Source organism: Akebia trifoliata, chromosome 7 (genome assembly GCF_017979445.1).
Source record: "Akebia trifoliata isolate Shusen 1 chromosome 7, ASM1797944v1, whole genome shotgun sequence".
Lineage (NCBI taxonomy): Eukaryota > Viridiplantae > Streptophyta > Magnoliopsida > Ranunculales > Lardizabalaceae > Akebia > Akebia trifoliata.
In genome coordinates this window covers 33,806,974-33,834,333 of record NC_141381.1, presented here as the reverse complement: position 1 = coordinate 33,834,333, position 27,360 = coordinate 33,806,974, and the positions used below count along the sequence as shown (strand labels likewise).

General features: G+C 35.6%; 3 protein-coding genes across 5 annotated transcripts; 1 reads left to right on the top strand and 2 right to left on the bottom strand.

Annotated features, from left to right (window-relative positions):
- Positions 1-1,384: 1,384 nt before the first annotated feature.
- LOC147399313 (GDT1-like protein 4) lies at positions 1,385-9,673 on the top strand. Its single transcript, XM_086448829.1, has 13 exons — positions 1,385-1,591; positions 1,728-1,796; positions 3,195-3,254; positions 3,355-3,402; positions 4,694-4,782; positions 4,922-4,958; positions 5,036-5,083; positions 6,400-6,468; positions 6,557-6,601; positions 6,691-6,752; positions 7,819-7,891; positions 8,025-8,115; positions 9,383-9,673. The coding sequence occupies exons 1-12, from the start codon at positions 1,571-1,573 to the stop codon at positions 8,094-8,096; spliced, it is 693 nt and encodes a 230-aa protein (XP_086304955.1). The 5' UTR covers positions 1,385-1,570; the 3' UTR covers positions 8,097-8,115; positions 9,383-9,673.
- Positions 9,674-10,470: 797 nt separating this feature from the next.
- On the bottom strand, positions 10,471-14,384 carry LOC147399312 (polarity axis stabilization protein). 3 transcript variants are annotated; one of them, XM_086448826.1, is made up of 4 exons: positions 14,073-14,384; positions 12,196-14,005; positions 11,862-12,054; positions 10,471-11,084 (listed from the first exon to the last, which is right to left on the bottom strand). In XM_086448826.1, the coding sequence occupies exons 2-4, from the start codon at positions 13,833-13,835 to the stop codon at positions 10,869-10,871; spliced, it is 2,049 nt and encodes a 682-aa protein (XP_086304952.1). In that variant the 5' UTR covers positions 13,836-14,005; positions 14,073-14,384; the 3' UTR covers positions 10,471-10,868. The 3 variants fall into 3 exon arrangements, with proteins under 3 accessions (XP_086304952.1, XP_086304951.1, XP_086304953.1); XM_086448825.1 differs by having other exon boundaries at positions 12,196-14,384; XM_086448827.1 differs by having other exon boundaries at positions 10,471-11,081; positions 12,196-14,383.
- A 1,314-nt stretch (positions 14,385-15,698) lies between these two features.
- LOC147399311 (uncharacterized) lies at positions 15,699-27,094 on the bottom strand. Its single transcript, XM_086448828.1, has 14 exons — positions 26,696-27,094; positions 25,518-25,608; positions 25,289-25,373; positions 24,976-25,060; positions 22,555-22,624; positions 21,099-21,168; positions 20,466-20,511; positions 20,125-20,374; positions 19,811-20,016; positions 19,424-19,498; positions 17,177-17,246; positions 16,662-16,742; positions 16,164-16,243; positions 15,699-16,073 (listed from the first exon to the last, which is right to left on the bottom strand). The coding sequence occupies exons 1-14, from the start codon at positions 26,827-26,829 to the stop codon at positions 15,995-15,997; spliced, it is 1,422 nt and encodes a 473-aa protein (XP_086304954.1). The 5' UTR covers positions 26,830-27,094; the 3' UTR covers positions 15,699-15,994.
- Positions 27,095-27,360: the final 266 nt, after the last annotated feature.

Sequence of the window (27,360 nt, the reverse complement as noted above, 5' to 3'; positions counted from 1 at the left end):
ATAAACTTTTTGCGAAATAAAAACTATCCATGGCTTAAAATAATGATGATATAGCAAGCTCAAAGTATTTGTCTTTAAATGTCATAAATTGAATCCAACAAAGCTAGGATGAAGGTAAATAACTCACTCTTTTGACCCTATTTTTATCTCAATCACCAAATATGAAAGGAAATGAAAGTAAGGACAATAGTCCCTCTTTTGGATTTGATTCCCTAGATATTTTCCTTAAATTCTCCTTTTCTTATAAGTGTGAAGTAATGATGAGCTTGTTTTGTGATGCGTAATGCAAATAAGGCTTTGAATAAATTTGTAGAGAAGGAAATTGTATGAGGTGGATTTGAATCATTTGAGAAGAAATTATTCTAGAGTCATTGCACCAACTAGATGGGAAGAAGATGAAGTTGAAGGAGGATGGACTCCCTTAAGAGATAGATGGAGAATGAAATGAGAGATAGAAGTGGGGGAGACCCCCAATGTGCAAAAGAAGGGATTCGAGTTACAATGTCACAAGTCCCCTTTTTTTGCCAAGAAGTATTTTTTTAAAGATTAACATAATGGTAAATGATTAGAAGACCCCTCTCCCATCCTATGATCTAAATAGCGATGGACTCTTAGATAGAAAATGTTGCTTGGGGATTACGTTGATTGCAATAATCTTTTGACCTTCAAATTTACGTCTTCTTCTCTTTATATTAATGGGTTTTAACACTTCACTTATAATCAAATCATTTGAACTTATTCATTTTGTACAATGTACAAAGAGTATTAGGGGAAGGGATTAGTTGGGTGCTTTCTCTCCAAAAGTGGAAAGATTTATAATTCAAACACTATCTTTAGATCTCTTTTAAAGTATTTTAAAATTTTAAAACTATCCCAATAATTTCTCCTCTCCACTTCTCCCGATCCAAATATAGTTTAAGAAGCAGGAATAATCCTGTTAAAAAAAGAAATAAATAAAACTAAATTGACATATTCCTTTTTATTTTCTTTAAGTGTGTGCCTATCGTTTTTCTATTCTTTATCTACGGCAATGAGAATCAAAATCCACTACTTCTACTGTACCTTCCATAATAGGTTCAGATGTTGTACTCCGCGGAGTTAGTAGCTATCCACAACTCCAAATATCTATCTTGTTTGTGGCTCTTTGCATGTTGTGAGCACGTTCACGTCGTCGGACCTCTCCAAAGTCCAAGTAACCAACCACATTGGACTTGGATAGCTGCCTATAATTATTAATTAATGGGACAAAAAGGATAAGCGAGAGATTGGCGAGCACGAAATATAAAATTAAAAAAAAAAAAAAAAAAAAAAGCATGGAGTTGGATGACTATTCAACTCCTTGGAGTACAGAAATCAGACTCATTTTATATGTAGAGATCTATTTCTTTTTTAAATTGATAACCAACCACCAATCACGCATCGCCCAAAGCCCTTCGTTCGTTCTCTTGTTCGTGGACTGATACAGAAAATCGGAAATCGTTCGAATCAGAGTCAGAGCATTGACTCGTGAGGGAAACTGAATTCATCTTAAATTCTCTCTGTCTCTGCTCTTCTCTGCATTTTAGCAAACATGAGTTCGTCGGTCCTACAGGTAGCGAGTCTCTTAAGCAACTCATTCACCTTCTCTTCTGAATGGAGACAAAACTACCTCTCTTTTTTTTTTCTCTCTCATTTAAATAATTCTGAAGTTTTGTGTGTATTCTTCTTAATGATTAATATGTGATTAGGGTTTCACAAAGTCCCTGGCTATGACAGTGCTTTCTGAGATTGGAGACAAGACCTTTTTCGCAGCTGCAGTAAGTATATATATCTGATTGGGACTGAACTTTTTTTTTTTTTTTTTTGGGTTTTGGTGATTTATGTTTTGGTTGATTGCTTTGTAAGTGACTTATTGTTAAATATATAACAATTAGTAGAAGGGGGGAGTGCAATAATATAATAAGTTAGGCTTGGATTTGTGTTAGTAAGATTTGTTTTGCTGAATAAGATTAAGTATTTGATTTAGACTTGAATTGAGTTAATTTAGGATTTGCTCTATAAATGAACTTTTTTTAATTTTTTAATGTTCATTTGAAATTTTAATAGATCAGCCATCTTAAACTAGCTCGACTCTGCTAATCTTCTATTCTCTTGTCTTTTTCATTTTATATTCATCCTATAATTATGTTACATTCAATGTCTTTTGGATCTGTTATAGAGCCCTTTGAAAGATTAAATTTATCTTTAAATGATAATAGGACGTTAGGGAAAAAAATTTACCATCCCATTTGGATCACCATTTTTCAAAGAATATTGTTATGATAAAATAATACAACAATATAGAGTTCTTGTAAAGATTAGGGGTCAGTTTGTTATGAAAAAAAGAAGTTTAAAATGATATATTGAAAAATGCATTTTTCATTAAATCTGTTCAGATTCTCATTAATGCAAAACTGTTATTATTTCTGCCTCACCTTGGTGGTTCCATCACCATCAACAAGCGTAGATGGTTAAGAGTAGGATTTCATTTTTTGTTGGCATTTTTGTTCTATAACTATTCACTGAACTTGTGAAAAGAAAAAAAAAATTCCTTTCCCTTTAACATGAAACTAACATTTTCACCTAATTGAGTTCTTTTATGAATAATTTTGTTTCTTAAATGTTTGACCAAACAACTTTTATTTTGAGATTGCTTACCCCACTAAATAGGACTTTCTCTGAGGTGAGATGGCGATCCTAACAGTGCCTATGTTTTGTAGAATTGGCACCAAGCCCCTTTTGGGTGTATTTTAGGGGAAATGTAAAGTGTAAACTAGTGGCATCCAAATGCATGGGTCTCAATTTGTGTAAAGAACTTACATCATGAAACCATACTATGATTGAAACATTCTTGAGAGAATCAAGCCTCAATGTAAAATTGCAAATTGCAACAACAATCTCTCAAGAACTTTATTCAACTCCATCACAAGCAAAATGTACATGGTTATATCATATATGTGTAGACATCACCTCTTCCCTCCTCTTGTGACAAATCTATTTGCTCAAGGCTAGAAAATAATAACTCTTTACTACTGTTGATTGCTATTTCCCTCAAGTCAACACACACACACAGTAGAAAATCTAAAACATTTAGACGAAATAATAACATTGAGACTACTACATCTAGAACTCATTTTTGAGTACTTAATCTGGACACGATGATGAATGCTCTTCAGATCCTGGCAATGCGCCATCCACGGAGGCTTGTCTTAGCTGGTTGCTTAGCAGCTTTGATTGTAAGTATGCCTCATCCATCTTTGTTCTTCATGTTTGTTTGTTCTCTAAATCTAATTTCTTCGAAGTTTCATGATTGCAAAAATTGTTGGTCAATTGCAGGTAATGACTATTCTCTCTGCTCTTGTTGGTTGGGCAGCCCCAAATCTGGTAAGCTTTCAACTAATGACATGTGAGAAGTATTAGTTCTCAGGCAAAACAATCTATTAATTTTTTTTTTTAAATAAGTGGTCGATTCAAGGATTTTTTTTTGTAGATTGAGATTCTTGTTAAACATATCATATCCAGTTATTGTGTGGGATATTAATTTCTATATTATTACTTCTAAAAATAAAAAAAAAAATTCTATATTATTAATAATGGAAGCTTTATTAGAGAAATGCCAAAACATGTTACATTTTGTGTTTTTTAGGGAAACATGTTGTGTAAGATGTCCTAAATACTAGGCAAAATAAATCTTTATGATAAGTGGCTCGAGTAAACTTTTTGCCAAAAGAGGATCTTGATACTTGGCATGAGTAACAAAAATACTTTTTTCTTTGTTCTGGAAAACCATAAAAAAGAAGAATTAATCATCTTTTAAGAGTGGCTGCTGATGGATATTGAGTTTGGTACTGTGGCACTTCAATACTTCGACAATACCTTTGGTTATTTTTCCAGCAAATGTTTATATAAGTGGTATCTTGTAAAAATTCCTACTGTAACATGCCAATATACTGTATGATTACCTTATATGATACTTTCCTATCACTTCTTAGTTGTGCCTTTGTTTATTTTTCTAACAAATATATAGAAATATTATCTTGCAACAAATACTACTATAAGTAACTTTTTAATATTAAAATTTCCTTGCATCGACACGACATAAAACCAAGAAATGATACTCATCTTAACAAAACACTAAACATTGATACATGTTATCAAAATCTAGAATGGGAGAATCATAGTCATATTTGTGTTCTGAATTTTGTGTAATAAGGAGTTGCGATCTTGTTTCCTTCAGTGTCTGTATCTGGCATCATAGGTTTGGTAGATTGGGAAAAAGGAAAAGCTTAATGAGATAGAGATAGGTAAAGTATCTTTAAAAGTGGAAGTTTCATATAAAAGAATATGCGACAAAACCTATGTCCTGTTCATCATGTAACAGCCTAGCTTCTTTTTAATACATGTCAACAAACAATTGGACCAATTTCTTTTTTCGAATACAGTAACTTGATGAAGCCTTTTCCAATATTATTTTCCATGGAATTTTATCTTCATCATATAACTAACCTCAGTTTTTGTGGACCCACTGAGTTAACTAAATCAGTTATGATACAGTATATGGCCAGTTTGCACTTTGCAGGAATCCAAAGTTTTTTAAGATGAATTTTATTTAACCTTCCTGTTGATTTTGTTCCTACACCTTTTTCATTGTTGAGATGAGGATATGATAACGCAGATTTCCCGCAAATGGACTCATCACATAACAACCTTGTTGTTCCTTGCTTTTGGGCTTTGGTCTCTTTGGGAGGGGTTCACTGAAGAAGGGTGTGTTTTCTTTCTCATCTCATTCTTGAAATTCATCTCTTTTGTGTGTACACACTTCTCTTTTTCATCTTCATTTCCCTCCCCTATTTTGATTCCTTTTCTGCATGGTACCAACTGCTACTTCTGTGACATCCAACAGCGAGTCTGAAGAGTTGGCTGAAGTTGAAGCAAAATTGGTTGGTACTTCTTGTTTACGCCTTATCCTACATTATTTTTATAACCTGTTTTAACTCTGCTTTTGTGGGGTGTTTAGGATGTTGATTTCAAGGCCAATACAGGAGTAGCCAAAGCAGGTTCCAAGGTTAGCTCAAGAACATATAATTTATTTTGATATTTCTCTATCCCCATCTCTCTTTAAGCAATGATTTACACTTCTTCAGCAACAGTTGGTTTGAGGTGGTATAACATGCAAGGTTTAAAATCTCATATTGTTCTGTTATTTTGATTTTCGAAAAATTGAACGGAACAAAATGAAACTGAAACATTTGGAATGTTTTCAGACGTTTTCTTTAAATAAATTAATTTTTAGTTTTTATTCATAAATAAATATATAAAAGTAGTTTTAAGGGTTTGGAAGTAAAAAAAATGACCTTTTTCTCATTGGAAATTATAGAAGGTTCGAAACATTCCAAAACAAACACAAGAACTTTGAAACATTGCATTTGATGCATTATAATGTTATAAATATATTTTTCTATTTGATTAGGTAAATCTTAGAAGTTACAAAATTTGTTTAATGCTTAATTTAGTGTCTACAAATTTCATTCAATACATTTCAGCATATTTTTGGGAAATGTACCAAAACATACTATTTCAGTAAAATATTTTTTCTATGCAAACCACTATATTCAGGTATGTTTTGCTAAACATTCTGAAACATTGCAATACATTTGTAATTTTGCAATGTTTTGTTTTGATATGTCAACAAACCAGAATGTTTAGCTGAAATATTCCAAAATGGAACAAAACTTTCAACTGTGATTGTATGAACATTGCACCAGGGCTATGGCATCATCATGCTATAAGTTAATACTAGATTGAGTACAAACTTGAAAGTGCTATCACAATGTGTATAAATTGAGTGTAGTAGAGAGATGGGGATCCAGTGGTGGATGAGTGGAAAGACAAAAAAAGATAACATTGAACACATCCGTGAAAATGTAGGAGCAGCCCAGATAGTGCTAAACTAAGAAAGAGTCGATTGAGATGGTTTGGGCATGTGTAATGAAGCCGATGACAGCCCCAATTAGATAGAATGTGCAAGTTGAAAGTTCTAACTTCTAAAGAGGAGGAGGAAGACCCAAAGAATGTGTATTGAGGTAATGAGTATGCAAAACCCCCTTGAAAATCCACCGCTGCCTTGCAAACCACTAACCCTTTTCCAATAAAATTAAAAAAACAAACAAGCAAAAGACAGCTTTAGAAAGAACTGAATGGAGGAACAGGATTTTCATTCAGCCAACTCCAAATTTTTGGGATAAGGCATTGATGATGATCATGATGTTGATGATGGTAATGTCATCATGTGGTGTGATCATCCAATTGATATTCCACACAATGACTTTGACTGAAAATTTTCTGGCAAGTCTTTTAATCTAATCATTTTATGTCTTTCAGGCAGATGATGATTTGAAAAAGCAGAAGAGGCCATTTCTTACACAGTTCTTCTCGCCTATCTTTTTGAAGGTAGTAATTCTTATACATATTTGGTTCAAATGCCAAAGACACTAATAATTTATCCATCATGTCTTGTACTCATATGCCCATTTTGCAGGCATTTTCTATCACATTCTTTGGAGAGTGGGGTGACAAGAGCCAGGTAAACAGCACAACAGATATCTGCATTTATTCTGTGTATCACAGTTATCTTGCTTTGTCTCAACTGACTAAACCTAACTGTCATTTTAGCTAGCTACAATTGGTCTGGCCGCAGATGAAAATCCGTTAGGCGTGGTTCTTGGTGGAATCATGTATGCTTTTCTATATCCTTTCATTTATATATCCATGTTGAAAGTTTGCTCCACCTGTAATTCACAGGCTACCATTACTATCCCTGAAGTGTATACGTACATTTTTTTTCTTCTGATAGGTAAGCTGGACTTGAACCCACGACCTCAAAGTTGTTTTTCAATGTGTCAAACTAACTGAGCTATGAGTCTAAGCCCAAGTGCATCCATACATATGCCAGTTTTAACTAAAATGATGGATTTTTTGTGAACTTTTTGTCATTTTCGTTCTTTTCCCTCCTATGAAACCGACTACTAGGTGAAAAGTTTTGGTTGCTGGAGCTTCCCTTGGACAAGGATTTTTATGAGCCAGAGAACTTTTAATACAGGACTTTTAGCTGCTAAGGAACTTCCTATAGTGGGGTAATTTTTCAGTTGAGAGCAGGCAAAAGTGGCAGTGTTGTAGGGACTTTTTAAGCCTCTACTAGGGGATTTTCTCAAGAGAGAAACTATTTCTATGGAAGAGTATATGCTGTGATAGTGAAGATATAGCAAGTGTGGTTGAGGCAGAGATAATCAACAGATTAGAGTGGTCAAATGATTAGCCCCCCCTTTTATTCACCCACTACCCAAAATTCGAACCACTTCGATGATCTTTATCATCCACTCAATGCCAGCCTTGTCCATTGATTGCAAATAGTGAGGATCTTTCTAATAGAAAACTCCTATTGGATGTTGTCCAAACAATATGAACCTTGGTTTCATGAATTAAATTGCCCCACATTTTAGCTGTCCAGATCGATAACCATGATCCTGCACATTGATTTTTGATCCCTATCTTTTCTTTGGGGAATGAGGGATTTGTCAAAAGGTTATTACCATTGTATTGAGTTTCGGGTGGTGGTGGAAGTGTGGCGTAACATTTTCACACCCTGGATTGAAAATATGTATACCATGTACCATCCATCTCATATCACTATAAAAAGTGTACTGTACTGTGATGGAATAGAGTAATTTCCTGCCATATTTGGTACTAAAGGCACCATAGTTACGTGGACGCTGATTACACGTGTCTCTAATTTTGATGCAGAGGTCAAGCATTTTGCACTACTGCAGCTGTTCTTGGTGGAAAGAGTTTGGCATCTCAGATATCTGAGAAAATGGTAAGCGATGTAATATGCATCTACTCCCCGCCCCCCCAGAGTCACAACCTGTGTTAATTTGTACCATTTTTTCTTTTTTGATGCATGGGTAATGTTAATTTGTACAATAAAAGTTATATCCAACTTGATGCAGGTTGCACTGTCGGGTGGAGTTCTTTTTCTGGTTTTTGGTATCCAATCTTTCCTCTCAACTGTTGAACCATGATGTCAGGAATCTGCTAGTTGTGAGTACCAACACTTCATATACCCTTATATATATGTCTTTCATACGCCACATCTATTTGAAGAGTCAAGAGGAGAGCTTCTTTCCCAACCTAAGTTTGGGTTGATTTTCACTCTATAATATATCTTCTGTTACAGCATGCATCTTCAAATCTTCTCTCTACTGCAATTCATCTTCTTTACTCATTTTATATATACGTAAGAACAAATTTGACACACACACTTATGGGGTCTCATGGAGATGAATCAAGGGATGATTTTTGGTTAAGTGATCCCATAATGGAGATTACCCTCACAAAATCAGCTCTTTACAAAACTTCTAACAGCATGTGCGAGGAAATTGAAAAATATGGGCCATCCATTTTTACTTTTGACTAGAACTCCACTTTTGAGGTGATTGGTGATGATGATCTCACGGTGGAGATCTCTCACTAACAATCAGCCCATTCAATATTCCAGCCTCATCAAATTGATCATCAATTCCTTCACAAAAAAAAATGTTGATTAGTCATCATGGAAGCCCTAATTCAAAGATATGGGATCCATTGTTCATCCATTAAATTTTGTTCAGATCCATGTCTTTCGTTATTGAAAGATGGTTCATATCTGCTTTCCTCATCTCAATTAACATTCTTTTGGGTCTTCCTCTCACCATTTTAGAACTCTCAACTTGTACATTCCTTCTAAATGGGGGTTGAATAAAATGTTTATTACCAATTGAAAATACCAGAACTCCCCCACTTTAAGATCACCATCTTCTACACCTTATCCCAAGTGTTGAGTGCTAATTTAATAGGGTGAGAATATTCGAATGGGGCTAAAACAACAACACTTTTGGCATGTTGAATGAGACATTTATATGGAGCCCACATGTCAATTAGTCAAGGGACGATCTCCTTGCTATAGAGATCATTCTCAACATAATGCAGGTCATTTAAAAGTTTCTATCCTTGTGGGTAAATTGACAATTTCTGGGTTTAAAGTTTCAGAATCAGCTGTTTTTATTAAAGATATGGATATCACTAATACCTTCCACGTTAGAAATCGTTGTTTGACTCTATATCTCCTATGTGGTCTCACATAGGCGAGTTATCTGTTGTTTATGGTTGGGGTGGTGAACTTCCAATCTGCGCCGAATTGGAAACACTAGAGGGGGGTTACACATGACATGCCAGCTAACATCTCAAATTTTTTGCCCATGTATCACTTGCATGTAATGTTATTTAGACGTAAAAGGTGATTTTTAACACTTTTTTGCTTCATTTTCAGAGTCAGCTGGGATGTCCCTAAATAATAGAGAGCACAAGGCTGTGAGGACTTGGGGACTTTTGAGTGTTGCTACTTCTTCTTGATTCATATATTAAATCATTTCACAATGCAAGTTTCTGACTCAGAAGGGTTTAACAAAATGAACAATTGTAGACCATTATTAGCTAGTTTGAGAATTATACTCGATTGCCATTTGGCATGTGATTTTTCCATTACAAAAAATGTATTTGGCCAAACTTTGAAAGACATAAATTCATGCAATTTATTTTGTGTGGGTAAGTTGGACATGAACCTATGACCTCAAAGTTACATTGCAATATTGCCGTACTTGTGTTATAGTATTATTAAAAAATTAGCAGTTTTTTTTTAATAACTAGTATTATTTATTAGTGCCTCAAAACATGGACTTAAAAGTTGAAAAACCAGATTAAAAATCTATTTAAATGTAACATATGGATCAAGTTTGGGTGTGCTCCCTAGGATCATGAGATCAAAGCTCTCCATCTGTGATTTTATTAGATCTGCCTAGTTGTTGTGGCAGGGCGTAAAAAGTAGGATACCGTAGAACACCCTATCAGCATAAAAAATGAAAAACAGAAAATATGTACAACACCATAACAGCTGTTGTTAACGTAAATGAGGCCAAAATAGGTTTGGTGTTATTCATCATGTAAAGTAGCAAAATTGGCATATCATTAAATGGTTTACTTATCCTTCATTCCTTCAGGCTTCATGATATTTAAATTATGAAAAATCAAAATTTTCTTTTACACATTCATTTTTAACAATTTTTTGAGATCAGGGGAGTTTCTTATTTTTCTTTCTACACCCATTTTCTTATTATTAATTAGTTTATAATAGAAAACTTATTTAAAAAGTGCAAGTATGCTTCTAAAATAATTATATTGATTTCGTATGCATCATCCAAACAAGTTCCAAAAGGGTATGATAGGGTTTTTTCCCACAATAATTTTACATTTAATTCCATGTGGCATTGGAGACTTACCAAAAGCAAACCTTCTGCGCTCAAAGTCATACAATCAATACTGCAATATCCAAGTCCACACAAGGAAAATTGAATGAATGCATTAGTTAATTTAGAGAGTAAGACCTTAAATTTCTTCAAATTGGCAAATGTCTCTTACACAAACAAAAACATTGAAAGAACGTGAACAGCAGCAATAAACAAATTCAGAATCATACATACTCCTTGACTGATCATTTTTTTGACCTAGCAGTTAGTGAGGATTCTCAGAGATGACCAGTAAATATCACAAGTTAAGTAGGTAATAAAATATCAGAGAAAAGTAGAGGCCCCTTTGAACCTCGAAAAATGAATGTCCACGGATCAATAGTTGTACCAATTCCTGTGCACTCTGTCTGGGACAATGTAGATAATGAAATGGTGGTAGCTGTTTTTTCAGAACCAAGAAAGAGAGGACCCTTTCCTCTTCTCTTATTGGAGGCCACCGCACTTTGGTTCTACCTACCGAGGTGAACTAGAAGAAATGAGCCCAATTTTCGTGGAAGTACGCCCAGGAAGTTTTGCCAATTCGAGGCTACCTTGTAGAAGCGCTGCTCTTTGTGGGTTGAGAAGTAAAAGCTGCTGCATGTCCTTGGGAAGCACATTGAACACTGCTTGCAGATCCCCCTTCAGTTTTTGGCATGCTAACAGAGACTCTGCACTCCCCTTTCCAGCCTGCTGCAATGGATTAACAACAAGATTAAAAGGAAAATAATACCTACAGGTATGAGGAGAATGATTGGCATCAGGTAGAAGGATTTTTGTAACTAACTGGACCCAAAAGAAGAAAACAACAAATAGAAGGATAGCATGGAATATTCTCTAGCATAGGTGGGTTCACTATTAATGATAGGTTCAGCATGATAAGAAAGGTGTAAGGGAGAGCCCCCAACAATGTCAACGACAAGATCCTCATCCAAGAAATCTTCAGTAAATAATCAATCCTTTATCGCAACAATATACAATGTCTTTATTACTGTTACATTCCTAGTCGGATGTATTCAATATTAGAACATCAACATCGTCTTCTTCCTTACTCGTCTTTGTTGTATGGTCACTGGTTGAAGAAGCACTCATCCCGAGCGGAGTTGACAAATATCAATTCCAGATTTCTGTGAAAGCATATAGGCATAAAAGCTGGTATATTTTCAGTGTCTTGGACTAGATCAAGATAGAGCCATAGTGGAAATTGATAGGTCAAGCTAACAATCAACGAATTTTGTGCATGCTTGATATCATGAGCAGAGTGATCTTTCTGCTTTTGAACCATACAAATTTGGAAGTGGGGTGCCAGTATTCTTACTGAAGAAAGCCTGCACCTAAATTCTTGCTACCTATGTTTGTGCCACACAGCTTTGCTAGATATTCATCAGTGTTACCACAAATATGATTGATTAAATAATTAAGAACAAGTTTATGAAAAACTTTACAGGAAAAAAGAACAGACTATTTTACCTGTATTTCTCCAAGAAGATGTTTCTCGATAGCATTAAAAGAATCAACAATTTCCAATTCAGACAGTTTTGATATAAATTGTTGTATCTCAGTCCTTATTCTTGCCTGCCTCCACAACCTATGTTGTTCTTGTTCAGCAACAGCACGCCTCCTTTGGAACCATGGCATAAAATTACTTCCTTTCAAAAAGCGCCTGAGAGAAGGGAAGACAAGACACACACACACACACATAATAATTGCAATTCAGTCGTGGAACCTATCAACCACAATTTTGAATCTAATAGCAAAAGAAAGAAAAGAAAAAAGAATTGTACAAGCAGTTAGCAGACATTACCTGTATAGGTCGAGCCAGTTACCTCTCATCCTCTTAGATAAGAACTTCCCAGGACCTCTTGCTGACAAGGTCTGAAGGAATTCATCAGCACTAAATGGAGGTAGAGGAGGAGGATCAATGAAAGGTGAAGTTCCTTCAGAAGGTGTAGTAGCTCTCAAGTATGGACCAAAAGGGGCAAGGAAGTTGGTGGTCAGTTCCAAGAAGTGTCGACGCAAGATCTCATTGTTAACAACTGACATTGATTCCTCAACCCTTGGGGACATCCCTGCATCAATTAGCCTATTCAAGATACTAGTGTCTGGCTTGGTTGTTGCAGTGTAGGTGCTCCAAATGGCTTCCTTATGTCCCGTCATCAAACAAAGAGGACCATCTCTGCGCAACTTCACAGCATTTAACAGGTTTGAAGGAGAAAATTTGTTCAATGAAAGTCGTTGAAATCCAAATCCTTCGGGCCTAGTAAAATTTCTTCCAGTAAAGGACGACCTAGAAGGAAGGGGAAGCCTGGTTGAATTAGGAGAAGGGCTACCAACCGAAACAATGTGTGGGATACTTCGAAGAGCCTTTAGGAAGAATAGGTTTGTGACGCCCAGTAGCATGGGAGGGAAAGGATCACCTTCATTGAGTGAGTTGAGACGGGCAAAATCTGGGTCATGGATGGTAAAGTATGGGCGAAAGTCGATACTACAAAGGAGGGGAGCGACCAAACTAACAAGGCTAGAAACAGCTTCACAACACTGGGGAGGGGTTGGTGCTATTATAAGAATAGGTTCACCAATAACCAAGAGCTCCCAAAGCATCCAAAGCTGCAAAAGAAGGCCTCTGAATGTAGCAAAAATATCTGCATCATGAAATAAACCTTGTGGGACGTACTGATTGGTAGGAAGAAATGGAGCCATTGAGGAGGAGACAGAGTCATTGGAAAATATCTCCTCTTGTTCCTCCTCCAATGAGAAACTATGAGGAGGTGGAAGGTTGACTTTCATAGTAGCATTCCCTATAGGAAGTTGGAGCAATTGACCAAGTAGTGGAGAAGGCCACATTGATACATAAGAAGCCATATACTCTAGAGCTTTCTTACCAATGTCGAAATACAAGGGACCTAATATTTGTAACAAGGGTCTGAAAACATTGGTGAAAGGACTATGAGACAAGATTACCACAGACTTCTGTTCACCACCTCTCTTTAACCTCTCATCCTGTCTTTGCCTATTGAATACATAGCCGTACAAGTATCTTGAACCATTACTAGTATTATTGCATCCTTGAACTCGGAGTGCCCTCTCCTCCTCCTCCTCCTCAGCCAATTCTGATTTGGACTTATTATTGGCATTGCTGCTGCTACTGCTGATTCTGCTTCGGCTTGTAGTTGGAAAGCGGAAAAAGAAGATGCAATCGTGGATACTGGAACGATTGTGGTGTTGGGAGACTGAATCGGGGAAAGAAGTAAATGCAATCTGAAGTTCCTCCTCATCTCGAGTGAGAGAACCGGAGGGGTAACACTCCTCGATGACCTGACCTTGTTCAAGATCGAATCTAATTATACAGAAGGCGACAACCCATCGCCTCAGAGCTTGTGGGTCAAACTTAGAATTGGGTAGCTCTGGTGGTGGCTTCAGTGCAAATGAAGGAGAACGGCTCATTTCAAATTAACACAGTTATTCATCCATTTGAAAAAAATATAACTAAAACGACGACTGAAGCCTGATTGATTCCAATACTGACGAGATATCAATCAAAACCTAATTCATGAAACCCCACTTAATCTCAAGTCCATAGAGCTGGGTTTTGTAGGGCTCATGGACATAACTCCCTAAAAACAAAAACAAAAATCAATCCAATCCGAGTTTGAAGACGAAGATCTGACCTGGGAGTTTTACCTGAATTGAAGTGAAGAACTCGATACTAGTACTAGTAATGCTTCCTTCGACTTGGACCAACCAATCTCGAATTCTCGATCGATAACAATCCACCAAATGGTGAGATTTTCTGTGAAATAAACAACTCTCTCTCTCTCTCTCTTTTTATTGAAATTGAAATGAATTCTTGCGTTGGGAAAACAATTTACTTCTTCTAATTTCTCCACCATCAAACATTCATGAAGAAATTTGTATCTCTAAAAAACTGTACCAATCCCTCTAAGGACAGAGGAAAATCTGATTTTTTTTTCCTCTTATCTGGACCGTCTACTATTTTGATGGAGAAAATGTACATTACATAAAATTTCCAATCCTATTGATTTTCATTGCAACCAATCACTCTTTCTGTTTTTCAATACACGTGGCGTCGTGGTGTCATGTCATTGGTTCGGCACCTTAACACAGAAGCTTTGTAACAGCAAATCTCTGTTCCTATCCTCTCTCTCTCTCTCTCTGGTGGACCTACATGCCACATCAATCATCATAAACTCTATTAGTTGGACATTTTCATAACTCTGCTTATTGAAATTGAAATTAGCAATGGAACTGATTTTGGTGGATATATTCATCCAACTTTATTATTTGTCGTCATATAAAACTCCACGTTACATGATAATTTTTTCAGTCGTGCTGGAGTGACCTCAGCGGGGACACATGGGGGACACTTTGACATGGTGGCATGCACGTGTCCATAGATGCATTTTACTCGTATCTCAAAAAAACCTCATTTACGAACATACACACCATCATGTGAAGATGTCGTTAATCTAATTTTATTGTTACAATATTACAGACACTTGAATGTTTGGCACAAAATATCAACCAGTCCAGAATGGTTGGTTGCATCTGTCAAATTTAAATAATTTTTTCATGATGAACATGTAATACGAGTGATTTAGAAACATTGATGATGAAAATTTTATGTCCGGACTTAGGATCCAATACAGTGTCCCGTTCCTATAATAAAGGTAAGGTGTCTGTCTACATGGCACGTTTTTGTTGGGGCTTGAAACACCTAGGGCTCGCTCTTAACCAAGTCGTGCATACAGCCCGATGTGTAGACACCTAGCGTTGTTATACGAACGGGACACTGTTCTGAATTGCAACTTTATTGCTTTGGGTGGTTATGATATCTGATGGTTGGCCATGGGTGTCTCTTATGCTGGGGATCTACCGAGTTTATGGTCCATAATAATGACTGAAAACAGGTTTCCCAATTAAGGATGCGGTAGATGGATCCATCAATCGTCCTATAGCCAATGGTAATTTGGTCAGTTTGAATTAGTCTCCAATGGAAGACCATGGTTACTTAAAAGTATATCTCAAATATGCGAAAATTAAAATAAATTATGAAACACACTCTTAACATATGAAATATGAAGTTGATCTCTGCTTTCAGTTGGTGAAAATTAGAAATATACGTTCATTCACTCATTGCCCCAAGTTATTACTCTTTTTTTATAAGAAAAAAAAATTCACAAAAAAGAAAAAGAATAAAATAGCCCCAAGAGGTGAGAGGTCCATCAAGGTGACTTACCAAAAGTAACATCAGAGAAATTATCCTAATGGATTAAAAACAAAAAAAACTCAAAGAAAATACCCTTGAATTTCAGATTGGTGATGGACCCATCAGCTTGCTTTTAAAAGAGGTTCAGTATATTTACAGTAAGAGACAACAAAAAAAAAGAAAGAGAAAAGACCCATTATGGCACATGCTTGAAGCAACTGCACTCTCCAACTCTCCTAATGCTTGTTTCAGTTAATAATTTAACAAGCAAATAGTCATCATGATAGATAGAAATTTTGGTGAGGATTGAATAACTGCATTCTCCTCATAAACTTTCGATCATCAGTTCAGACACCCCAGTTAAATGATACTGAATTTATACATCATATACAGGTAAGCGCTCCTCGATGGATACTCGACAAATTGGGCATTTCTTACATTTTTCAGAGCAGGCACTGTAAAATAAACATCGGAAAAAAAAAACATCAGTTTGGGTGGAAAAGAAGAAGAGACTGAGCTGCATATCAATAGATCTACATACATACCTGCAAACGACACGATGCCGACATGGAAGCATGACTACACTTATCTCTCCCTCAAAGCAAATCCTACATAAAACCTTTTCCTGAACAATGCACCCAGAAAATATTTAAGCACAATGGAGGATCTAAACTTGGCACAAGGAGATGTTAATTGGAATTTGTTAGGGTACATTGTCATCATCAAAAGCCTTAACCAAAATATCTGGGTTGGCTGAAAAAATCCTCTTCATTCATCCAATTCGGTTAAATGAATCCTTGCTTACCCGACCTCAAAATCTTTGGGATAAGGCCTTGATGTCCTTGGGATTTTACATGCATATGTGTAAAATCCCTACATATCAAACCTAAATCAAGGAAATAGGCAGATTACAGAATCACGATGATCAACACAACTACTTGAACATGGAATTGACAAGCACTGCTGTTTTAGTAGATCATTTAAGAGATTGAATGCAAATCTTTAGGATGTGAAATACTGTAAAACAAGTTTGTGAATAGTACATTCTGAAGCCTTTCATATGCCTGCTGACTATATTTTGTGATTTCTGCTTGCTCACCAAGAGCTGCTTGTAATCTCCAAACCTGAGATAGAAGAGACATTAGTTAAATAAACAATTAAACATCACATAGTAATAATAGCATGGTAGATTTATTTATTTTAATTGGAAAGCTTTCATCTTGTAATATTAGGTTGACTGAGTATATAAAGTAAGAATAGTTTCTGAAATATGTGAGTGAATACATGGACGTGAATGTGAATATTTCATATTCATATAATTATCCAAAGAGTCGTGCTGGAGTGACCTCAAGATTGTACCCCATATTGCACATCTTGACGTGAAAGTGTGTAGGAACCATAGAAACTTTTTGGCTCGTATCTCGATAAAAACATCTATGGTTCCTACACACTTTCACATCAAGATGTGTGATGTGAGGTACAATCTTGAGGTCACTTCAGCATTAGTCTTATCCAAAACTTAAATAGAAAATGAAAACTATTAAGTGATATATTGCACCTCCTCGGCAAGATCCTTCTTTGGCATTTTCTTCACTATCTCAGGTGGATAACCACAAAATGTGTTATACCTGCATAGTTTACAACCCAGGCATACAAATATCAGAGGACAGTACCTTTTAACACAGCATGATAAAAAAATGTACATATAAATAGTCTCAGATGTTATCAGGATTGAAGACCGGTCGGTGCAAATCATACAGTTGGCCCAGACCACAATTCCAGGATTTAGTCACTGTAGTATTTTTTTTTTTTTCTTTTCATGGCAGTTCTACCTCAGATAAATCCAAAGGTGCTAACCAGGCTAAGTGGGCAATGGTTAATTATCTTGTCATAGTGTGTATTGGTGCCCCACCAATTAAGAAATCACATCATGATCTTAAAATACACTGAAAGAAGTAACAATATGCTAATATGCATTCAACTGCACTATTTTTAATGTTTACATAAGCTAAAACAAATTTGGCCATAAAATTCTAAGCACCACTACAACCATGTGCTCCAGAAAGAACATATTTATTGATAGAAAAATTGATATGGCACTGATATACGTAACTAGAAGTTGTGGAAATAGTGTACTGCCTCAAATTTCTTCACAGTTCACATAGGTATACGAAATGTTTGGGTATTTACAATGAAGACCAATTAATGCAACAGTGAGGAATGGTTTGGTGCAGGTTGAAGGCTTTAAACGAGAGGAATGTAGATCCAATATAGTTGAGATAGAGCTTATGATTATGATGATGATGACACCTAATAAAAGCTCCGACTCTATTGGGTATCTAAACTAAACCCAATTATTGAATGAAACCCCTACGTTAACAACTCATAAAAGGGACATGAAAAACATATTTCAATCTCGATTTGAACAGCATAGCATGTGTACTACTCTTCTTCTCTTTTTTCAGTAAGTATATATGTGTACTAATCTTGCTGCATCCTACTCAGCCTTTTGTCAAACAAATGCCTAGATTTCAATAGAATTCAACTAAATTACTGAAATTTCTAGCTTTAACTTCTTGCATCTGATCCCCAAATAGACATGGCTTAAATCTCAGTCTCGTGGTTCATCTCAGTCAATTGAAAAACCAAGAAAACACAATTAAGATGGTAAGAAAAGACACCCCAAATTGTCTCATTTGAGTCAGGCTTGATTTCTTTCTGTTTTTCTGTGGTCTTTTGAATCCTTTTTTTGTGCTTTTGGTTTGTCACCTTGACCTCCATCTTTCCTTTAACAGAATTTTGTTTATATATTTAAAAAGTGGACCTTTCACTAGAACCTTATCTCATTCCAAAACACTTCTATCTAATTTCAGAGGCTTTTTTTAAAATATTGCGAAAGCACGCTAGTTCCTTGTCATGGTTAATAAAACTGTGTACTAGGTTGGTTGGATTGAATAAAAACTGCCCTTGCCAAAACTAAAGCCAGATGTAGATGTAGAAAAATCCACCACGGCAATTCCAAATTTTGCATGAACAACCTTTGTCAGAAATTTCTAACACATTCATTATGTGCTTGCTTTTCTTGGAAAGCAATAAGTGGCTAACAAGTGATCGCCAATCTTGATTCCACAAGTGTGCATACCATGCATAGATAATGTAATTAAGCTTAACTAGAGCAAAGTTCACCTTACAATACAGAATCTTCAGGCTTTGCTAGTATGTTAAGGATGAAGAGGATATATTATCCATGTTTTCAGGTCTTGTTAAGGAGACCAACTCCAGTAAACTGAGGCTTTAGCATTTCTCCAAGTTAATAACATAGCAAAGGGACTAGTTGACAATACGGCTAAAGGTGGCTCATGCCATTAATTACGCTTCCAAGAGAAATTGGATACTATCTCAGATCATAAAAAATAAAAAAATCCGGATTCAATATATAATACCCAAAAAAATATTAATTAATTTAATTCCGAGATAGACAAAAAACAAGGAAGATTTGCTAGATGAGGGGTATCTAGGAAGAGTTGTATTATAGTGCCAAGAAGCCAATGTAACCTCCTTTCTAGTTTATTCTTTAGTATCTTCTCCTCTCCCTCCTTGTAACTTATATTTCACTCTGTTAGAGTTTTTAACCATCAATTGAGAAAAAATAAGAAGTTACCACATCCCAAATGAAGGCATATAATGTCAAGTGTTAAGAAACAACACAGATTCAGCAACTCTTAAGGCACATCCACAATAAAGAAATAACAAGTCTCTTTGAAGGTTTGTTGATAAGATAGCACCAAGATAAACCAAGCCTTACCCAGAATCCCCAGAATGGTAAAGTCGAGCCTGTTCCTCTCGACTTCCTTCGTCAATTGACCACCAGCCCAGCAACCTGATATTAGGCATGGTCAAAATGCAATCACAAATCACTACCAAGTGTTTACATCATGAGTGACAACTATATGTGCCAAGGTTTAAATCCCTCTCGAGGCAATGTCTCAGTAAGAAGAAAAACTTGCAGAGATTTTGAAATATTCAGCAACATTGACTGTTTCAGAGGCAACGTTTCATTTCAGTCTCGGGAAAAACCAGAATGTCTCAACTGAAATATTTTGCGAGGGTACAGTAATTCAAATCATGTTTGAATAAGTACTGATATTTTTTTATTCAAATTATGCATCTAACGGAAATTATGGCATGTCACCTTGAACCATGGTGCAAGAATCCAAAGCAGTCACGAGCTCTTGAAGAGAACGTAAAATATCTTCCTGTTCCAGCTCCACTACGTAGTAAAAGAACAATCTTCTCCACCAACCTCGAAAATGTTAACAAAACTCCAACACCTTGAAGTAAGAAAAGTGGAGAAAAAAGAACTGGAAGTGGGATATTTCTAGCACCGTGTGGTGTTCCCTGAAATTTGAAAATGGAAAGGATGAGTAACACATCTTGATGAGACATCTAAGGGCTTCTAAAACTTCTCATGCAATAAGTGGGCACGTCTTATAAGTCTTAACATACCTCTAGCCGCATACAGAGAAGGACTTGAAAACCAACTAGTGGAACTTTCATTAAATGGCCACCAATATCCTGTAGGCCACACATTCCATCCTGGTATGGGTCCTCCTCTGAAGAAACTACTAAGCCACTATTCCAATCAAGATATCTAATAGTATTAGAAGATGAACTCGCTTCTCTATTGTGAGAGTGTCTATGAATCACTGGATTGGACCACTTGGTACAAACAAGAAAGGCAAAACATTCTGCAATGCTGTAAAAGAAAAATTGAAAATTTTAGTGGGCAACATGCTGTGAATATATCCACCAAAATAACATGACAGTAAGAAATATAATTTAAGTACCCGAAATTTATAAATAAATCCCACCATCCCAAGGCACCTACATCACCTGTGTCATATCAAAATGAAAATTAGAAAGAAATCCATAAAACAATGGTAAATCTATTGAGATGTTTTGGGCATATACAAATGAATTCAATGCGAGCATCGGAGAGAATGAGCACTTCATTCAAAGGCTCTAGAAGGCTAAAAATGAAAAGAATGGAGGTAGTAAGAAACAAGATGTAAATGCCTTGACTAAAGATTTGACTCAAAATAGAGTTGGATGGCCAAAAAGGAGTCATGTTGCCAACCCCCAATATTTGAGATAAGGCATAGATTATGAGATGATACACTACATAATTTTGCAAAATCAGAAGGCAACGAAAATGAATTTTGCAAATTATTGAAACTGTGGTACGGGATTTCACCAACCTTGACCTTGGATTTACAAGAAAAAGACGCAACACAAGAACAGGGTTAACTATGCAAAAAAAAATTGTAAAAATTATGAAACGAAGTAAATTAAACAATAAAATTTTGTCAGTGTACAATAGCAGATTAACACTGGGCTATAGGATTAACAAAAATGCTTCAACAAAATGACTGCTTGTTATTAAAGGCATCTTATCTGTTACGAGGAGAGAGAGAAAATACCACATAGCTTCAAAAGTGTAAATGTTGTTGCAGCAACCAAGAAAACCATAGAGATTGCAACCCAAAAGTGCTGGATAAGATAAATGTATTATTTAGGATTAGTGAGCTTCAAAACGTATCTGAACACAAATATATTTAAAAAAATAGTAGACCTTTCTATTGATAAGCAATGTTAGCAGAAATTATGGCCTACTTTTATAGCAGTGAACTGATATGCACAGGCAATACCAACAAATAGTACTCTGTACTCCAATTATGGCCGATGTTTATTGCTTGCTTTACCTCCTTTTTAGCCTTTCTCAATCAAATTTTACACTTGTCAGAAAAAAGGGCTCCCCTACAATGCCAATTGTTGGTCAGGACATCCCGACCCTCTAAACTGGAGTGAAATTCTTCCATTTAAAGATTTCCTTCTTATTTGTTACATATGAAACAAAAACTTCTTCAATAAGCCATCTCTCACAAACTAAAACACACGCAAAAACCTTTCCTTGATTTGAATGATGGGAAAATACACCCATCTTCTGCAACTATGGTTGTCAATGTCTCAGTCCATCCAAAAGGATTTTTAGGTTGGGTCAGGCAACAAAATCTGGCCAACAATGACACATGGAGACCCAACCATTTATCCCAAAAGCGGTGACTGATGGGAAATGCGGAATCAATCCCCTTATCCCATAGCCTAGGGTCCCCGTCAATTGAGACAAGACCCACCTCAATGCAGGGAAGCACCACATCTAGGATGCTCTACATCATACACCCACACTGGAAGAATCTCAAACTCGAGACCTTCTGTTCTGATACCATTTGACGCAGAGAGACGCAGAGAGTCCCAACCATTTATCCCAAAAGCCATGACTAATGGGAAAGGCTAAATCAATCCCTTCATCCCATAGCACAAGGTTCCAATCAATTGAAACAGGACCCACCTTAGTGCAGGGATGCGCCACACCAAGGATGCTCCAGCATCACGCAAGCTATGACTAGGAATGAATAATAAAAATAAAATGGCATTGGGTCTGACTCAGGTTCATCCCAAGCGCCGAGCCTACTTCTAAATATCACTTTGTCGGGCCTGGACCAAAATTTGTGTCCGTCAAGGGCCAGGGCTGGGCTGACCATAGCTGGTCAGGACCACTGGCAACCCTATCTACGCCCCTTCCTCTCCTTTGAAGTTGTTTATTAAACTTCCTCTTCAAACCTAACCAAACTAAGTTAAAACAAAAGAAAACCTTTAACATTTTCGTTTTTATTAACACAAAAGCATAAACATTAAACATTTATATTAACACTTCAATTTATTTCGTAGAATAGAAGTATTGAGAAGTAACACTTTAAGTATTCATAGCCAATCAGAAATCCAAGGACAGTTTACTAGTCATAAATATATAGATAGAATATTGCAGTCTGACACCAATTCTTGGGTAAGGTAACCGGCCAATAAAAAAAATTTTACTGGAAGTGTCTCCCATATTGCTTCATCACTCATGCTTTCTTCATCTCCTGGCATTAGAGCCCGGCACATCCTGGATAAGAAACAGAAATATTATTTATTAAAACTGAAGCACAGGCTATGGTACTCAGATACTTCAAAACACCCACAATATCCATATCTACCAAGAGAATACCGAAACCCATACCAGATACTCAATGAATCCTTCTATGTTACAATTCTCTCTTCCTATAGTACTTCGGTTAGTTTCTGGACTCCGTATAAGTTTCAATACATTTGACATGATGCAAATTTAAAAGATAAATGATTAATGATCTAAGCCTAAAAATAGCTGGAGAGATATACTAGTAATGAATCTGCATCCATGTCTTGATTTTTAAGAAACAAGGAGTCGTATCCTTGCTTCCCATACCTAAATCCATACCTAGGAAGCTTAAATTAAGATTTCTTTTTGATGGGCAAAGATAAGCTTAAATTATGATCAATTAATACAATACCGAAAAAAAAAAAAAAAAAAAAGATGACAGCAGCGAATGCCCATAAAGGTATAAGACTTTTTAGATGTATAAGTCAAGGTATGTCATTCAGTTGCACTCTATTTAAGTACTGAGAAATTCAAATAGTTCAATCAACATCTCATGGCCATTCTTTCTTTTCTTTTTTCATTTTTTTGAAACATAAAATGTATACTACTGACAGAATAAAGTCGATAGTCAAACAAGACTCACCATCTTGTATGCTGCCAGACCCAAAATCATTTGCCCGATTCACAGTCATTTAGTTAAGGAAATAATGAAAATGTTCTTAAAATTTTCAGAGTATAATAGCCAATCCAACCATACAATAAGTCATCTATATTGTATACGGTATCTTCACAAAAGATCGGTTGATTATGACGTTAATATTCACTTACATCAGGAAATTTTGATTTGAAATTGAAATTCTAAAGTTGAAATAGACCATTACTTTTGGCAAATAGGTTATATAGTCGGAATGGTTTACGTATTGGCAGTGATGACCATCATATGAGGACAACTTACTGCACAATTTGATCTTTCTTTCATCATCCGCAAAGCCTTATCTCAAAGATTTGGGTTGGCCAAACAATTATGTTCCTCCACTCCACCATATCCAGAGTCACATGTATTTAAAGAGTATTAATATCTGCTTTCACCATCTCCATCCACATGTATTGGGTCTTCTTCTCGCTCTTTTAGAACCTTCAAAGAATGAGATCTTATTTTAAGTTACCAAATTGCTAGAAGTGCCTTGACTACAAAATTCAAGTTTTTCTTCTAACTTCAACTACCTACAAAGAACATAAAGTACCCATACTTCAAACCAACAAGACTTCCACCACTCATCAACTATACTACTGAAGTTCTTCCCCTCCAACTACATATTCTCCAATTCTAAAGGATTAGACCTATTCCTTCAGAAATGCTTCTTGATTATGGAAGAACCTCTCAGATTATGTTTAGAAAATGCTCCTCCCTACCATCCAAAGCATGGAATATGCCTAACAATCATAACACAAGAGGCTTTTTGCCCCTATTCTTCCCAAAGGAGAATCTAATTACATTAAAATATCCGCCTAAGGGCCAAGGCTGATCCCACCAAATATATGATGTTTCTAATTCACTTCCAAAAGAATTCCTTCGACACGTAACCTAGGAACCATGCACTACTGAATGAATCCATAGTAGCAGATCATTTCAATGTTATTATATATTAAAATGGAATGTTGCTACAAGATAACATCCATCTTCTCCACCACCATAAGATCCCACTTTTTTTAATCGGTAAGAAGGGAACTAAAAATATAAAATGGAGCCCCAAAAATAAAGAGAATTTTCAACCCTCCAAAAATAAAGAAAGCAAACATCACCAGACGACTTACTCTTCCCACCAGAATACAAAATCACATAATCAGGTCCCATAAAGTCCCCTACAACTGGAGAACAATTGTGAAATTAAGCCTTTATCTTCATCACCATTAAGCCAAGGTTTTTTTTTCAAAAGCTCGAGCCTTCCTTTCTTTCCATAGGGATCAATCATGCTTGTCTACAGCCCCATAACTCAGAGACCAAAAACATCCTCCTCATCTCTGCCTTAGTTTCATGCAATTGAATAATCTATGTCTAAGTACTTAAAATACTTAAAAGTGGACTAAATAAAAATATTACTTATTGGCATACATGTTATCATGAACAAGATACAACAATTTGTACATGATTTTTTTTAAAGAAAACTAGGCATGCAAATTTTGAATAAGTCATTTGCTTCATGATCTTTCTTTAGAAAATAGAATGTAACACTCCCAGTCCTTTTTAACGTTCAACAACAAAATATCAGTACATCCATCAAGTACAATTTCAAGGATCAAAAGTAATGGTCATTTAATTAATGGAATAGACAAAATACCTGAAATTGTCAATCAGAATGAGTATTTCAAATGCCAACAGGGGAAGAAAGACAATCTTCAAGCTTACAGTCACAAAATGGTTAACTGTACAAAAAAAAAGAGTAAATATACTTATGTGAGACTAATAAAATTGAGTTTTTAAGGATGGAACAAGTTAGTCCAATATAATAACCATCTACTGAGTTAGGAAATATGTCTGCCATGCATGAATGAAGTTCACAAAACAATGACAAAAATATGATAATCAATCAAATGTGGATCCAATTGAACTGTTTACACTCTATTATGTTACTAAGTATGTAGCCTGTTTACCATAGATGCTCTCGAGATGTATGCAAAGGAGTAGTTCAAATGCAACCAGCAATGGCGTTGCGACGATGGCATGACAAGGTGCCCACTGTCCAAGAAAGAGAAGTGTATGTATATAGTGCAATACCAGAATGCTTGATATTTGAAACCAAAAATACATCCATAAAACTAACATGATAAGCTGTCATAAATGGAAACAATCTACAAGATATTAAAAGGCAGTTTATCATACATGGCGATCATGTGGTATTGATGGAGCTGGCAATGAGAATCTGCCTCGTGCAACAACTGCATGAAATAGCCAGAGTGGAGCAAAAATTTCCCTGTATGGTTAAAGAGGAGATAACTATGTACTCAAAAATCAGAAAAGAAAAAAAATATATAAAAAACTTCTGATTCAAGGTCACAGTAATGTCAATCGCTCACACAAAATATCAACTAACCATTGAAATACAAACCACATGACAAAGTAAATAACCATAATTAACTAATTCTTTTTTTTAGTTTCCAAGAAATAGATAGCATATGAAAGGACAATAAATAATGTCACTTGCTTGTTTGATTTGGTAGATACGGACTCCCCTCCGCATAATAGTTACTGGAGGTGGTGTTAAGCAACCACTTGTGCCTCGGTAGATCATTGAGGTTCCTATAATATCTAGGCATAGTTATCTTGGTACGGAATCCATGGAAGTAATTTTTTCGTCAGGGAATGGAGGAACAAGATTCGTTTAGCTGACCCCAAATCTTTGGGATAAGGCTTTGTTGTATTATCACTATAAAAGCATATGTATGGAGAACTTCTAAAACCATTTTTTGGAACTACCATCAATAACATTGGTAACATCCACATCCACACTCAATAAAATTAAATTAAATTTTTGAAAAAAATTACTCCAATATGCATTGAAAGAATAGATACCATAACAATATTTAGTTACTTAATTACTCAAAAATTGTACTAAGCATCGCATAAATAACCAAACATTTTGCTCTAATCCCTTCTTAATAATGAAAAATAAATAAATTAAATAAGTTTCCTACAATACACGCATAATATAATCAAAATAAAAAAGATTAACCTACCAATACTGAGTTTTAGAATGTAAACAAATTTCCAACACATAAGATTAGGAACTCAGATCAGATCTACTAAAAATGTAAAACAAGAAAGGAACCCCTTTTTAGAAACCACTGACCTCTATTATAGAAATTATGGATAATTTCTTCAATTATAAGAAAATAATTGTCTCAATTCCAATTAAAGTTTTTTTTTTCTTGAAAAATGGAAAGCCATCAAATGATAATCGATTCAATCAAAACAGAACCAACTAAAAGACAAAATAGAACCCAATTCAGATAAGAAAAAAAAATCATAATTTGAGTATTCGATTAAGGAGAAATACAGACCACCAAGAGTAGTGGACATGATGATCGAGCTTGAGTACGAGCAAAAGCGTGAAAGAGAAAAGTAAGCCATGGGCTGCAAGAGCCTGCACAGATTTCGCAACCCTCCTCCAACTCATCGCTTTTCTTCGAAGCATAACACCTCAACCCCAACAAGGCAATTATTAAAAAAATAAATAAAAAAATATTAAAAATCCCCTTTCTTTCTCTTTCAGAGTAGCTGAGAGCTTTGAATGAAGAAGAAAAACTGAAATTGGGGTGAGAGAGAGGAATCTGAGAATGGAAAAGTTGGGGCGGAATTTACAGAGCTAGCGAATTAAAGATAGAATAGAACAAACACACCTTCTCCACCTTCACGGCGCTTTCACGTCAAACAAAAGCTTTTTCTGTGTTTCCTTTCCTTTATTTCATAATTTATTATTATTAATAGTGGCATAAATTCGTATTAATTAATATTTTCGATTCAAACATTAAATTACAAGTGTACCCTTAAAATATAGATGGATAGCTTTTATTTTTGCTAGAAAGATAGATGGCATAATAGTCATTTCCTATTTTCCTCAGAGAGGTATGAGTGCCTTGTCCTGTTGTATATTAAAAAAAGTTGCTTTTTTCGATTAAATTATAGATAGGAAACTTTCATACTTTATTATGAAGCTAGAGGGCAT